Source organism: Protomyctophum bolini, assembly GCF_963924005.1.
Source record: "Protomyctophum bolini genome assembly, chromosome: 5".
In the NCBI taxonomy this organism is placed as follows: domain Eukaryota; kingdom Metazoa; phylum Chordata; class Actinopteri; order Myctophiformes; family Myctophidae; genus Protomyctophum; species Protomyctophum bolini.
Genome location: NC_137866.1, coordinates 28,680,819 through 28,694,464, shown reverse-complemented (window position 1 = coordinate 28,694,464; position 13,646 = coordinate 28,680,819). Strand labels below are relative to the sequence as shown.

Genomic DNA, 13,646 nt, shown 5'->3' with positions numbered 1-13,646 from the left:
CTTGTCAGTGGGGAAAACATTTACACAACAGAGCTGTCAGCCAAAAATATGAATTAGGACCTCATTGGACAAGTTCTAATCTAAACTATGTCTCTCTGTGTTGAATTACTCAAATACTTTCCTCAATAAATGCCTTTTTGATGTTCGTGCGTGCTTCGAGTAAAATACTCTCTGTTTACTCTCTGTTACTCTGAATGAAATGCTTTGCAAGTACAGAAGATAATAACATCAATACAGCTGAAATATGACAACCTTACTATAGAATGAGTGGAGGTACATTTAGATATTCAATACTAAACAATGCACATTCTTGGATATAGAATGTAGAATGTGTTGTAGAAATTCTTTCTCAGAGGGTGTGTCTCGTTACCTACCTGTAACCTGTATGCAGGCATCTCTCCAAGCCAGTTGAGTGAAATTCCTCTCACACTAGATCTTAAACAGCATTTGCCAAGTCTACTATTGTACTGGTCCCCACTGGTCCGTTCTAATAGTTGTTAGGGAATTCCCCTTAGAACAATATGTTGTTAATGTTATTATTATATATTTTTTAATTTCTTTTATCCCACGATTTTGCAACCCATTTTTTCCATTCATTCGTCCTGTCCTGTGTGTGTCTCTGTGTCACTAGGGGACGCCCTTAAGCGCAGAGCCTCGGTTTCGATGGGCGCCGAACAACTACCGAACAACTACCGAACAACAACCTACCTCAACCTAGCCATAACCGCAAGCACGGAGCAGCGCATCCCTCACCAACCTTAATCGTTTTAACGGACCCCTCACCAACCTTAATCTGGTCGTTTTAACGGACCCCTCACCAACCTTAATCCGGTCATTTTAACGGACCCCTCACCGACCTTAATCTGGTCGTTTTAACGGACCCCTCACCATCAACCTTAATCTGGTCGCCTGTAAAACAAGCGCCCCCTCAGTGACCATCGACTCCCAGGCTCTGCGTAAAAGGTCGTCCCGTGTCACTAGACTGTGTCTGCTTTGGAGCTGCTTGTTATGACATCACAGCAGACATGTTGTCATTAGGGTTGTCCCGATCAGATCACGTGATCGAAAATTGAGGCCCGATCACAATCCGAATCGGATCGGGATCAAATAAACGTGGGACATCCGTATCAATATTATATCCATATCATGATATTAAACTGGATATTGTCTGTGATTTTGGATATTGTATTGTGATGTGGCAATAAGCGTGTTCTATGAAAAATATATAAATATCGGATCGGGAAAATCTGTATTGGCAGATATTCAAAATCAAATGATCGGAATCGGATCGGGAGCAAAACAAAAACGTGAATTGGCAATGTTATGACATCACAGCAGACAGACATGTTGTCATGCTTCGGTGCAGAGCAGGAATGTCATACCATGGACGCCTTGAAATTCCATGACATGACATGATGACACACACACACACACACACACACACACACACACACAATGAGTGCAGCAAGCCTGAGCGTGTATGAACGTTAGACTAATTATTCGTATATATACCAATACATTATTCTGTGAAAGAGAGAGATTTTTTTATTCATGTACTTCACTGATATAGTTATACTATGTATTAAACAAATTGAACACATTCAATTATAAATGATTCCTTCCTGCCCTGACATTTTGGGCCACCAAAAAAACACACAAAAAAAAGTTAGAATATGGAGATTAAGAGGTTTCTGTACAGTATGTTATTGCGAAGAAGGCGTTGTTGTGGTTTCAGTCGTAGGAGATGCAGCTGCTGTCCTCCTGGGTCTCGGTGGTCTTGATCATGACGGGGGTCTTCATCACCGGGGAATCTGCACGAAAGAGTTTCATGTTAAAAACCTAGTAGGAAAGCATTTGTACGAAACGTGTTCCATCGTGTTGGTTTCGTCAACTAATACTAAGACGAAAAACGTTCGTCGACTACCTTTTCTTCACTGACGAAAACTAAATGGAAACTAAATTAAAACTAAGCTGTGGTGACTAAAACTAAGGCTAAATGTATAGACAATTTCGTCAACAAATAAAAACTAGACTAAAATGTTAGGACAAGAGATCCAGTATAAGTCATTTTACACTTGGTTGCATCTACAAGCTCACAACGCGTCGCAGCGCGAGGTGTTGTGAGCTTGTAGATCTGCTATTTTCAGCAAGTGTAAGATCAGCCATTACGACGGCAGAGGCCAGAGTAAATCAACTGTAGATTTAGTCGACTAAAACTAGACTAACACCAGGTGACTAAAATATGACTAAAACTAAATGAAGTTTCAGTCCAAAGACTTTGACTAAACTAAAATAGAAAGTTGCTGCCAAAAACAACACTGCTTGCTCCACGCTCTACGTCCAACCGGGGAAACTTGATTATTATCATTCACATAATTGTAGTAATGTAACTTGTTTGTACAAACTCTAAATGTAAAAGTAATGAAAAAATTTGAATTATTATAATATACTCTAGCAAAGTAAACGTTTTAAGCTTGTGGGATCTGATACTTTTGCTACTATGCTTTTGTGTGTAAGTATAGGGCGATAATTTACGAAAAACATTTAAACTATATTTTTGAACCCTCACAGTTACGTAAATACTTACGTGGTACTGGAATCTCGCAGATGGTGATCTGTGGTTCAAAAAGATTCAGCACAGGGCGAGAACCTGGAGGAGGAAAAATACCGTTTAGAAAAACAAACTAGTAACTACAGCAGGCTATATAAATCAACGTTCCCACACATTTTTACCAATACAAGTAATTTTCCATAACTTCTCGAAAGAATTTTCTTGTTCTATATGCCCCAAGACAGACCCAAGACCAAGGCATCGCGTAACAAAAAGAACAGATCTACAAGCTAACAATGTGTCACGGTGCAACGTGTTGTTGACTTGTAGATCAATTACATTTGTCACACGTTGTCCTGTGTATGTACTATCCGTAAATGTTTGTTTCATAATGTTTCATGATGTTTTGGGACATTTTATTATGATCAGGACCAATAGCAAAAGAAACTACGTATATACAGCTCTCCAAACATATTCCAAAATGTTTGACTAATCCCAAACCTTTTCCAGGACAGTTTTTTTCTCATTTTAAAATATTTCCAGGAATTTAATGGCTGTGAGAACCCTGATACACGATAGGCTACTGGAGACTGTTTACTTAACCTATTTACTCAACTTTTTCAAAATAGTAAAAAAAACGGCAAAGACGTTTAGGGATAAGGCTTAAGGCACAGGGAAAAATATAGAGCCCAAGTCTTTTGAATAAAATATCATTTAGTTTTAGTTAGTATTAGTCATGTTTAAATCGACTAAATATCCTAAAATTTTAGTCCGTGATGGCGTCGTAATGCCGGACTTTACACTTGGGGTCATGCTGCAAATATAGCTGATCTACAAGATGCAGATCTTGTAGATCTATTTGAGCGTGTAGAGCTTGTAGATCTGCTATTTTCACCCGAGCGCAACCAAAAATAAAATAAGTTGTCTTTTACTTGTACTGGATCTCTTCTCCACTAGTCCCTCCCTAACATTTTAGTCTGGTTTGTATTTGTTGAAGAAATTGGTAATATCTTATAGTTATAGTTTTAGTCATCGTAGCTACGTTTCTATTTAGTTTTCGTCAGTGAAAAAAGGTACGAACATTATTCATCTTAGTTTTGTAAACGAGCGGTGAGTGGAAGCCCCACGCGGTGGCAGACCCACGGCTGCATGGTACTGTGCAGAGGCGGTGTAGATTTCGTCGACTAAAACTAAGACGAAAAATGTTTGTCGACTACCTTTTTCCACTGACGAAAACTAAGTGGAAACAAAAAAAAAAATAAGCTATGGTGACTAAAAGTAAGACTAAATATATTGACAATTTCGTCAACAAATAAAAACTAGACTAAAATGTTAGGAAGAGACTAGCGGACAAGAGATCCAGTATAAGTCATTTTACACTTGGTTGCATGCTGAAAATAGCAGATCTACAAGCTCAACAACGAGTCGTGCTGTGACACGTTGTGCGCTTGTAGATTGGCTATTTTCAGCAAGTGTAAAATCAATCATTACGACGGCATCAAGGCCCGCCAAAATACATTTTAGTCAATTAAATCACCTGTAGATTTAGTCGACTACTAAAGTCTTATGATATTTAGTCAACTAAAACATGAAACACTAAAACATTCCAGGTGACTAAAAAACTAAATGAAAACTATTCAAGAGACTATGACTAAAACTAAAATTAAAATCAACACAGGTACCCGAGGGCCATTCGCTGACCTACAGCTGGTACTACAGAGCAATAAGACGTACCTGAGGGGTACTCGCTGACCCACGGCTGGTACTGATGAGCATGCTTTCGTCCCGGCTCCATATACGGGCCTGGAGGAAAGAGTTGAAGTTAGAAGAAAAAAAACATTGTCAAAAGACTAAGGGATCCATTTTCGTCACCGCTAAACCTCTTATCCCTAAACTTCTTTACCTTTTTTGTACTATTTTGAAAAACTTTTTTGAATAGTTCAACTAGCCAATCTACATTGACACGAGCTTGAAGACTGGCCATTTTAACTATTCAAAAATATTTTGCAAAGAAGTTTAGGGATGGGGTTTAGCTGTGACGAAAAAGGAGCCCTAACTCTAATTAGACTAAATCAGAATTAGTTTTTTCTTTTTTGTTTATTTGCTTTGTATTTATGTCCTGATGTTTCTTTGAGGGAGTTTTGTTTGGTTTGTGCTGACATGTAGGTGTGTGGGGGGAGAGAGGTGTATGTGAATAATTCATTTGAAAATACTATGTTGTAAAGACAAATCAATAAACATATGTTAAAAAACCCCACAAAAAAAACCTGAATTTGGTGTCAAAATGAACACGTGTGTAAAAATGCTTACCGTTGTAGTTGGGCACTGAATGGATGCTGATGATTGACTGATGTCCAATCCTGTGAGTGACAGACAGACGTTACACAACCAGCAGTGTGCATTAAAAAATAAAAGGTAAAACGTGCATTTACATACAGTAAGCACCGTTATCCGAAGAGCACTTCATAATGTGCATTAATTACATTCCATGTTCACACACCGACAGGAAACCATGCAAGGCACCACCAACGTGCTCATCAAAGTGTTGTTTTCGTCAACTAAACTAAGACGAAAAATGTTCATCGTCTACCACTGACGAAAACTAAATGGAAACTAAGCTATGAAGACTAAAACTAAGACTAAATATACTGACAATTTCGTCAACAAATAAAAACTAGACTAAAATGTAGCTCGTAGCGCGGCACTTAGTGCCTCGCTACGAGCTTGTAGATCTGCTATTTTTCAACAGCTAAAGTACAACATAATGCTTAAAACACCAAAAAGGGGTTCCCCGTCCTAAATGGGTTTTAACTCGCCTCTGCTCCTCCCCCTCCAGCAGCTTGCGGTAGGTGGAGATCTCGATGTCCAGCGCCAGCTTGCAGTTCATCAGCTCCTGGTACTCGCGGACCTGCCGTGCCATGTCCTGCTTGGCCCTCTGCAGCGCGCGCTCCAGGTCCACCGTGCGAGCCTTGGCGTCCGCCACGGCGTTCTCGCCACGCGCCTCCGCCTCCGACACCTGGTCCTCCAACGAGGAGAGCTGCATGGGTGTAGGGATGGAGCTCGTTAATTTTTGCATTGATAACGAGTACCTTATCGATGCAGGCTTAACGAGCCGGGTTCTCATCGAGCCCATGCACTATCGAGCATTTTGTTTTATTTCGCGTATAAATTCTGAACAGAACCAGTATCTTTTTACTAGGGCCTTCAAATACAGTACTTTTCTAACAGACGGAAGGCAATTGACCTTTTTCACTTTTGGAAACTAATATTGAAGAAACTGTTAGCTGGTTAATGTGTGTATCTGTGTCACTTTAAAATTTGATTTTGTTTACCCGGGCAGCGCTGGTTGACAGGTACAGTAAGTCAGGTATCAACACACTTTTAGAACGACAGGTTGGTGCCAGCGTGGGCGATTATTTATTTATTGATCACCTCTTGTCTTGATTGTTTAAACATGACGTCATGGGTTCGATATATGCTCGATAACAGGCTTGCTAAGCTCAAAGCTTAGCTTGTTGATATCGGGTACTCAATAAGCTTGTTATCGGGTTTTTTCAGGTATCAGGTATCGAGCTCGCCTCCATAGCGTGCAGCGCTGAGGAGGAGAGGTCAGGGCTTGCAACGGTTAATCGAGGAAGAATCCATTTAATCGATTATACAATATCTCTAGTATTCAGTAAGTGAGCTTATAAGATCTGCTATTTTCAAATACGAAATAAGTGGTCAGTGTGTTTTGGAATAATAATCAAAATCTACAAAGTAACTAAAGTTTTCAAATAAACGTAGTGGAGTAAAAGTACAATATTTGGATCCAGGATGTCGTAATAAAGTAGGCTACACTTCAACATTCTACTTAAGTACAGTACTTAAGCGGATATACTTAACTTTCCACCACTGCTAATAATCGATAATTTCATAAAATAATCAGTAAATAATCGATCCCTAGTATGATTAAAGGGATGTTGAGAATAGACCCATGCAGGATGCACTTGTTTTCAAGTTGCACTGAGCTCACATTCCATGCATTAGTAGGACAGCATCAGACTCAGCAGCCAAATACCACAATGACACAAGTCAACTTTCACACAACTAGGTGTGGACTGGAGTCTCTTTCTTAACATTATCAACACAAGCACCATTCAGCGGGAACCAGTGGTGTAAAGGGCCTTGCAAACGTGAAGCGAGGAACGCAGGCGTTAATTGTTGCCTGGATCAACACAGGTCTCCTCTTCAGGTCTGTTGGAGAGGGGCGCGACAACACGATAACGAGCACGCACGCAACAAATTCGGCACACGCCGTATACCTGCGTGTGCGTGTGGAAAAAAGTATCGATACCATGCCCGTGGTACTGCGTGCTACTACGAGCATGACACCAGCTGGTACTATAACTCACCTGTGTCTTGACGGAGTGGATCTCGTTCTGCAGACGGCTGATCAGGCGTTTGAGCTCGCCGATCTCTCCCTTGCTTTCACCCAGCTCTCTGTTGTGCTGCTCCACCGTGGTCGCCATCTGGTCGAACTGCATGGCGGAGTATAGAAGGAGAGGAGTTGGTTAAAAATCGGACTGACGGCCTGGGCCATGGCTCAATGGTCCAGGCACCATGGCTGGTAATCCAGTCTGGCAGTGGGCCTTTTTCATGTCTTCCCCCATCTCTCTCCCCATTTCCTGTCAGCCTGTCAGCCCTGTCCCTCCATAAAATATATAAAATAAAGGCAAAAGCCACAAAAAAAAAAAACATTAAAAAAAAAGATTTCTGGGAAGTGCATTCCATAGTTTTGGAGCCAGAAGGGAGAAGAGTTTGGGATGTGTGGAGCGTCTTTAGTGAAGGTATATACTTCCAGCTTACCTTGACCTTGTACCAGCTCTCGGCCTCCGTGCGACTCCGCGCAGCGATGTCCTCGTACTGGGCCTTGACGTCGGACACGATCTGGTCCATGTTGAGGCCACGGGAGTTGTCCATCTGGACCACCACGGACGTCTCCTTCAGGCTCTCCTGAAGCTCGCTCAGTTCCTGATGGAGAGAAAATATAAACAACCACGTTATGACGACGAGTACAAAACTAGACCATGATGCACATCAGCATTGCAACAGTCAGGGTTTTATAGCTCAAATGCATTTTTAATTGAACCTTTTCCGTAACCCATTTAGGCCTGACATCGATATTAAAAAAATGTCTTCTAAATTCTGACAGTTTTCTGAAATACCTGAAATACCTGTTTCTGTATCAGTGGTGCTCAATATTTCATGATAATGACCCCAAAAATTATATGTAATTGGGCCACCGACCACCATCTGAAAATATGTTGTTCCAGGAACCCCTCAGAAGCAAAGATTTGAGTTAAAAACGTGAAAGAATATATATTTAAAGATTTGTGCATCTTTCACGATTTTTCAAAAATAGCAGACCTACAAGCTCGTAGCGCGGCACTCGGTGCCGTGCTATGAGCTTGTAGATCTGCTATTTTTCAATAGCTAAAGTAGAACATAATACTTTACCATGTCATACATACAGTGGTTAAGTATAACTAAAGATACTTTACCATGTCATACAGTGTGGTTAAGTATAACTAAAGATACTTCACCATTTCATACAGTGTGGTTAAGTATAACTAAAGATACTTTACCATTTCATACAGTGGTTAAGTATAAAGATACTTTACCATGCCATACAGTGGTTAAGTATACCTATATACTGTAGTATAAGTATATAGTTAGTTACCATGTCATAGAGTCTCCTGAGGAAGTTGAGTTCATCCACCAGACTAGTGATCTTGTCCTCCAGGTCCACCTTGCTCAGATATCCAGCATCCACATCCTAGAGGAAGACACAAATATGTTATACATCATATCCACATTCTAGAAGAGGACACAGATATGTTATACATCACATCCACATCCTAGAGGAAGACACAAATATGTTATACATCATATCCACATCCTAGAGGAAGACACAGATATGTTGTACATCACATCCACATCCTAGAGGAGGACACAGATATATTGTACATCACATCCACATCCTAGAGGAAGACACAGATATTGTACATCACATCCACATCCTAGAGGAAGATACAGATATATTGTACATCACATCCACATCCTAGAGGAAGACACAGATATATTGTACATCACATCCACATCCTAGAGGACATAAATATGTTGTAGGCCTACATCAGTGGTTCCCAAACTTTTCCATGTCAAGGACCCCCAAATGGACACTAATTAGCCTGCGGACCCTCATTTGAAAAGATATGCCAGGGACCCTCCATAAGAGAAGATTTGTACGGCTCTAGCAAAGCCATTTGGTACAGTCTCAGAGTTACAGACCCATAAGGGTACCAAACTATCATTTAGCTGGGGACCCCCTGGAACTCCCTCAAGGACCCCTGGGGGTCCCCGGACCCCACTTTGGGAACCACTGGCCTACATCACATCCACATCCTCGATGAAGACATAGTTAAATGTTAACATAACACACTTGTTCCTCTGTGATGCAGCGCTCACATTCCATGTAAGCTGGTGGTTGGATAAACATTGCTCACATGGAACTTTAAAATGTATGCAAATCAATTGATTTTCTTTTTTACACTATGCAGATTTCCTCTCAATGAGAAAATGTTTGTTTTGATGAGATTAAGAAAGTGCAGGTGTTGCGGTCATTTACTGGACATAACTAATGATGTATAAAACAACAATTTACTTTACCTTTTTAAGAACGACAAACTCGTTCTCTGCTCCGTTCCTCTTGTTGATCTCATCCTCATACCTGAAACCAGACACAGTGTTTAGTTACATTTATCGTGACTAACATTAACATTACAAACATAAAATTCTTAAAGGCCCACTTCACACAAGATGGTACCATTGTCTGCGTCTCATAGGAGGGACAGTGTGGAGGTTTGCTTATTTCAAACTTTTTGTGTGTTTTTTTGGTAAGAACAATGGCTTCTATTTCAGGATGCTAACATTTGAGTTAGAAAACGGGCAGAAAGGCTAAATATTTTTTCTATTATGTTGGAATCCCCCTCAAAGATGTCATTGGTACTAGGATGGTTTCTGAACTAAACTAAAATAGCAGATCTATAGCTTGCTATATTGAAATCATGAAAATGTGTGCAAATCTTTGAATATAATATTCTTTCACAGTGAACTGAACATTATATCTTTGCTTCTGGGGGGGTCCGTGGAAGAACATATTTTCAGATGGGGGTCTGCGGCCAAATACAGGTATTTCTGTGGGTCCTGGACATGAAAATGTTTGAGCACAACTGACGTTTTATCTGAAAATTGTCAGGATTTGGGAGACATTTTGTAGAATCTGGTCTCAGGTCATTTTTGACCTAGGGACGATGCTACAAATGTCTTCTAAATCCTGACAGTTTTCTGAAAAACTTCAACCTTTTTCTTGTCAAGGACCCCCAGAATGATCTGTATTTGGCCATGGACCCCCATCTGATTTTTTTTCAAAAATAGCAGACCTTAAAGCTCGTTGCCGCGCTACGAGCTTGTAGATCTGCTATTTTTCAATAGCTACATAAACATAATGCTTATAAAACACCCAAAAGGGTGAGTCCCATGGTCTTTACTTATTCTTGTATTCCTCCACGCTGTGGTGCATGCCGTGGTTCTCGTGGTCCAGGCGGCCCTTGTCGTTGGTGACGGCGTCCAGCTGCCTCTGCAGGTTGGCGATGTAGGCCTTCATCATGGGCTCGATGTTGGACGAGGACGGGCTCTGCTCCTGAAGCAGCTTCCACTTGGTCTCCAGCATCTTGTTCTGCTGCTCCAGGAAGCGGACCTGCACGCATGGGGCGGGGAAAACACAAACACAACACAAACAATAAGCCAATGTGAAAAGGGTGCCATTTCCTTCTTACGCCTTGGATGGAAGCTCCAGGAAGCGGACCTGCGTGCATGGGGTGGGGAAACACAAACCAACCTTAGTCCTATAGGACACTAAACATATTTTTTGTTACCATCACTAAACACTGGTATATTTTACCCAATATAAAATATTCCATAAAAAATATATTTCTCATCAAAATGTATGGCAACTTGAGGTCTGCTATTTTTGAAAAATCATGAAAATGTGCCTGAAATCTTTGGTTTATATATATTATTACAGAGCGAGTTTTTAACGCAAATCTTTGCTACTGGGACGGTCACTGGAACAACATATTTTCAGATGGGGGTCGGCGGCCAATGTCATATATATTTGGGGTCCTTCACATGAATATGTTTGACAACCACCGACATAGAAACATACTTTTTCGAGAAAACTGTCAGGATTTAGAAGACATTTGTAGAATACGTCAAAATGGGTTAAGTGATATTTTCTGGATAACACAAATGTAAATTGCTCTATAATTCTGATAGTAAGCATTGCTGTAGCGTATAGACTATGGAATGTTTGTTCAGTAACTTTAGGTGCCTGCCTCCCTGTCTCTACAGCTCTTGATTATACAACAGAACGCTTTTTTTTAGGTCAGGAGGACACCAATTCTATCCAATCAGGAAAGAGAACTGTCTCACACTGCAGGATCAACACGTGCATTTTTGTTAAAGTGACGACACAAAGAACTGAGAAGAACAAATTAACAAAACTGGAACTGGAAACAGATAAATGGACACACTCTCCTGATTGGCTGAAGATTGACCACACACCTGACAACGTACTTTTAGGCCTCACTCACACCTAAAAAACATTTGTCTTGTCCGTGTTTAATGGCCGCCCCAATGCATTTCTAATGGAAGTCACATGGTTTGACCAAACATTTTAGTTTGATGCGGGGGAGGGGGGCACAACACAGCCATCAAACAAAAATGTTTGGTGAAACCATGTGACTCCCATTGGAAATGGGAAATCCATGGCACGCAGAACACACAGGAGGGCCTATGGCTGGAGACACAGAGCAGAGACCCCTGAACAAACACTAGACCAGGGGGTGCCCACAAGGTAGATTGTGATCTACCAGTATATGTGTGTATTTTAAATGTAAAATGAATAAATACAAAAAGACATCTGCCACTTGAATTAAGATGTTTGGACATTTTTGAATAGTTTAGAACTTTTTTGAAATATTTTACACAGAACTCTTCTAGGGGTCACTGGAACAAAACCTTTTCAGCCAAAAATACATATCAATTTGGGATTCCTTGACTTGAAAAACTTGCTTTAAATGAATCATATATCATATTTGCACTTTACTCATATACATTCCCAGCTGGTGATAACGTAACATTCATGGAAGCAGAACAGAGCGGAACAGAACAGGCCTTTTATCTCATACAGTACTGTACCTTATCGATGAAGGAAGCAAAGCGGTTGTTGAGGCCCTTGATCTGGTCCTTCTCGCGAGTGCGCACCGCCTGCACGCTGGGGTCGATGTCCAGGTTGAGCGGTGTCAGCAGGCTCTTGTTGACCGACACAGGCGTGATGATGGGACCCCCGCCCAGGTAGGGGCCCCCCGCACGGCTGGCCCTGAGACCCTGATGGGAGTAGGAGCCCAGGGACATGCTGCTGAAACCCCCTGCCGAGCTGTAGAGGCCGGGCTGGCTGCTGCGCTTGTTCCTCAGACTCATGGTGGTGTGGTGTGGTGGAGAAGAGAAGGATTAGTCCCTGTTGGTGTGGAGATGCAGAGTGCAGGTCAGACTGAGGTAGTCTTTTTTTATACACACGCTGAACACAGCATGCAGGGTGTGGCGTGATGTGATAGTGAAGTTATGTGGCTCACACACACACACACACACACACACACACACACACACACACACACACACACACACACACACACACATTCACACACACATACAATGCGGCGGAACCAGTCGGTCTGTGTGTCACATCTACATAGCAGCTTCTCTAGTCTCTGGGTTATGTTTAACTGCATGTGTGTCTGTCTGTCTGGCCCCCAGCTATGTGCTGTACCTCATCCAGCCATCCATCCATCCATCCAGCCATCCATCCATCCAACCATCCAGCATCCATCCATCCATCCATCCATCCATCCATCCATCCAGCATCCATCCATCCATCCATCCATCCATCCCTGCTACACAAACAGGTTGCATTGTTCCTGTATGCTGCTGGCCAGGAATCCTGTATATCGCCTCCTCCTCCTTCGAGGAGCGAGGAATTCAAACACAGCCATGCAAGGTGTATCCCAAAACCATATTACAAAAAGTGTGAAATTTACATGTCGGCTATTTTCTATATTTCTTATTTTGCATTTCTTTCACCATCACCATAGTAAATGCTGTATTTGTGGTCTGGAAAAGGCAGTTGTTTTACAGACGGGTAAAAGGGCAGGAGCTGACACCCCCTTTGATGTCTATGTGTGCACGTCCCTGCCCTTGGGTGCCAGTGCGTGCCACGGTCAGACGGGACGACGGCACCCACTTTGAGAAACCCTATCCCATGCGGCCTGGCCTAGTGCCTACTCTCCCTACAAGATCTCCCTCCAGTGCACAGCTGATTCAAATGAATGATTAATGGCAGCTAGGCTAACTCCTAGCTGTCCTGGGTTTCAGACTGACTGCTGTATAGCTGCTCTTTCTTGACACCTGTATCTCTACATATGGGGATTAAATGTTGCTTTTTAAGTGACTTCAGTGCTTGATAGCATTTGTCGAATCTGTGTGGAGGGAGATATTGTGGGGTATGTAAGCCCCTTTTTTATCTGTCCCACATATTTTTGACTGCCACGGATAACTCAAATGAATTGAATGGAAGTGTTGCCCATACTGTCAGTGTTTGCACACGGAAAATAAGTCAGAGACCCATTTAGGCCTGAGGCCGATTCTAAAACCACTGTATAAACTCATTGTGAATTTTACATAATAGGGCTTAATTGGTTCATGTAATGTTTTGTAATTATAATCTGAATCCACAAAATAACAAGTTGTAACTAAAGGTTTCAAATAACTGCAGCAGAGAGGAAATTGTATAATATTTGCATGCAGCTGTAGTGTGTGGAGCTCAGTAGAAGAAACATGGACATAGTTAATCAAGTAAAGTAAAAGTTCTTCAAAATTGTATACTTAAGTATAGGCTACATCAGTAACCCTGTCCTGTTTATAGTTTGGGGAGTATGGC

The 13,646-nt window shown here is 41.6% G+C and overlaps 1 protein-coding gene across 1 annotated transcript; it reads right to left on the bottom strand.

Moving 5' to 3' along the window:
* Positions 1-1,519: 1,519 nt before the first annotated feature.
* On the bottom strand, positions 1,520-12,241 carry LOC308315422 (keratin, type II cytoskeletal 8-like). The gene is made up of 11 exons (XM_080763384.1): positions 11,852-12,241; positions 10,141-10,349; positions 9,260-9,320; positions 8,274-8,369; positions 7,400-7,564; positions 6,946-7,071; positions 5,368-5,588; positions 4,862-4,911; positions 4,286-4,354; positions 2,588-2,650; positions 1,520-1,811 (listed from the first exon to the last, which is right to left on the bottom strand). The coding sequence occupies exons 1-11, from the start codon at positions 12,131-12,133 to the stop codon at positions 1,732-1,734; spliced, it is 1,422 nt and encodes a 473-aa protein (XP_080619510.1). The 5' UTR covers positions 12,134-12,241; the 3' UTR covers positions 1,520-1,731.
* Positions 12,242-13,646: the final 1,405 nt, after the last annotated feature.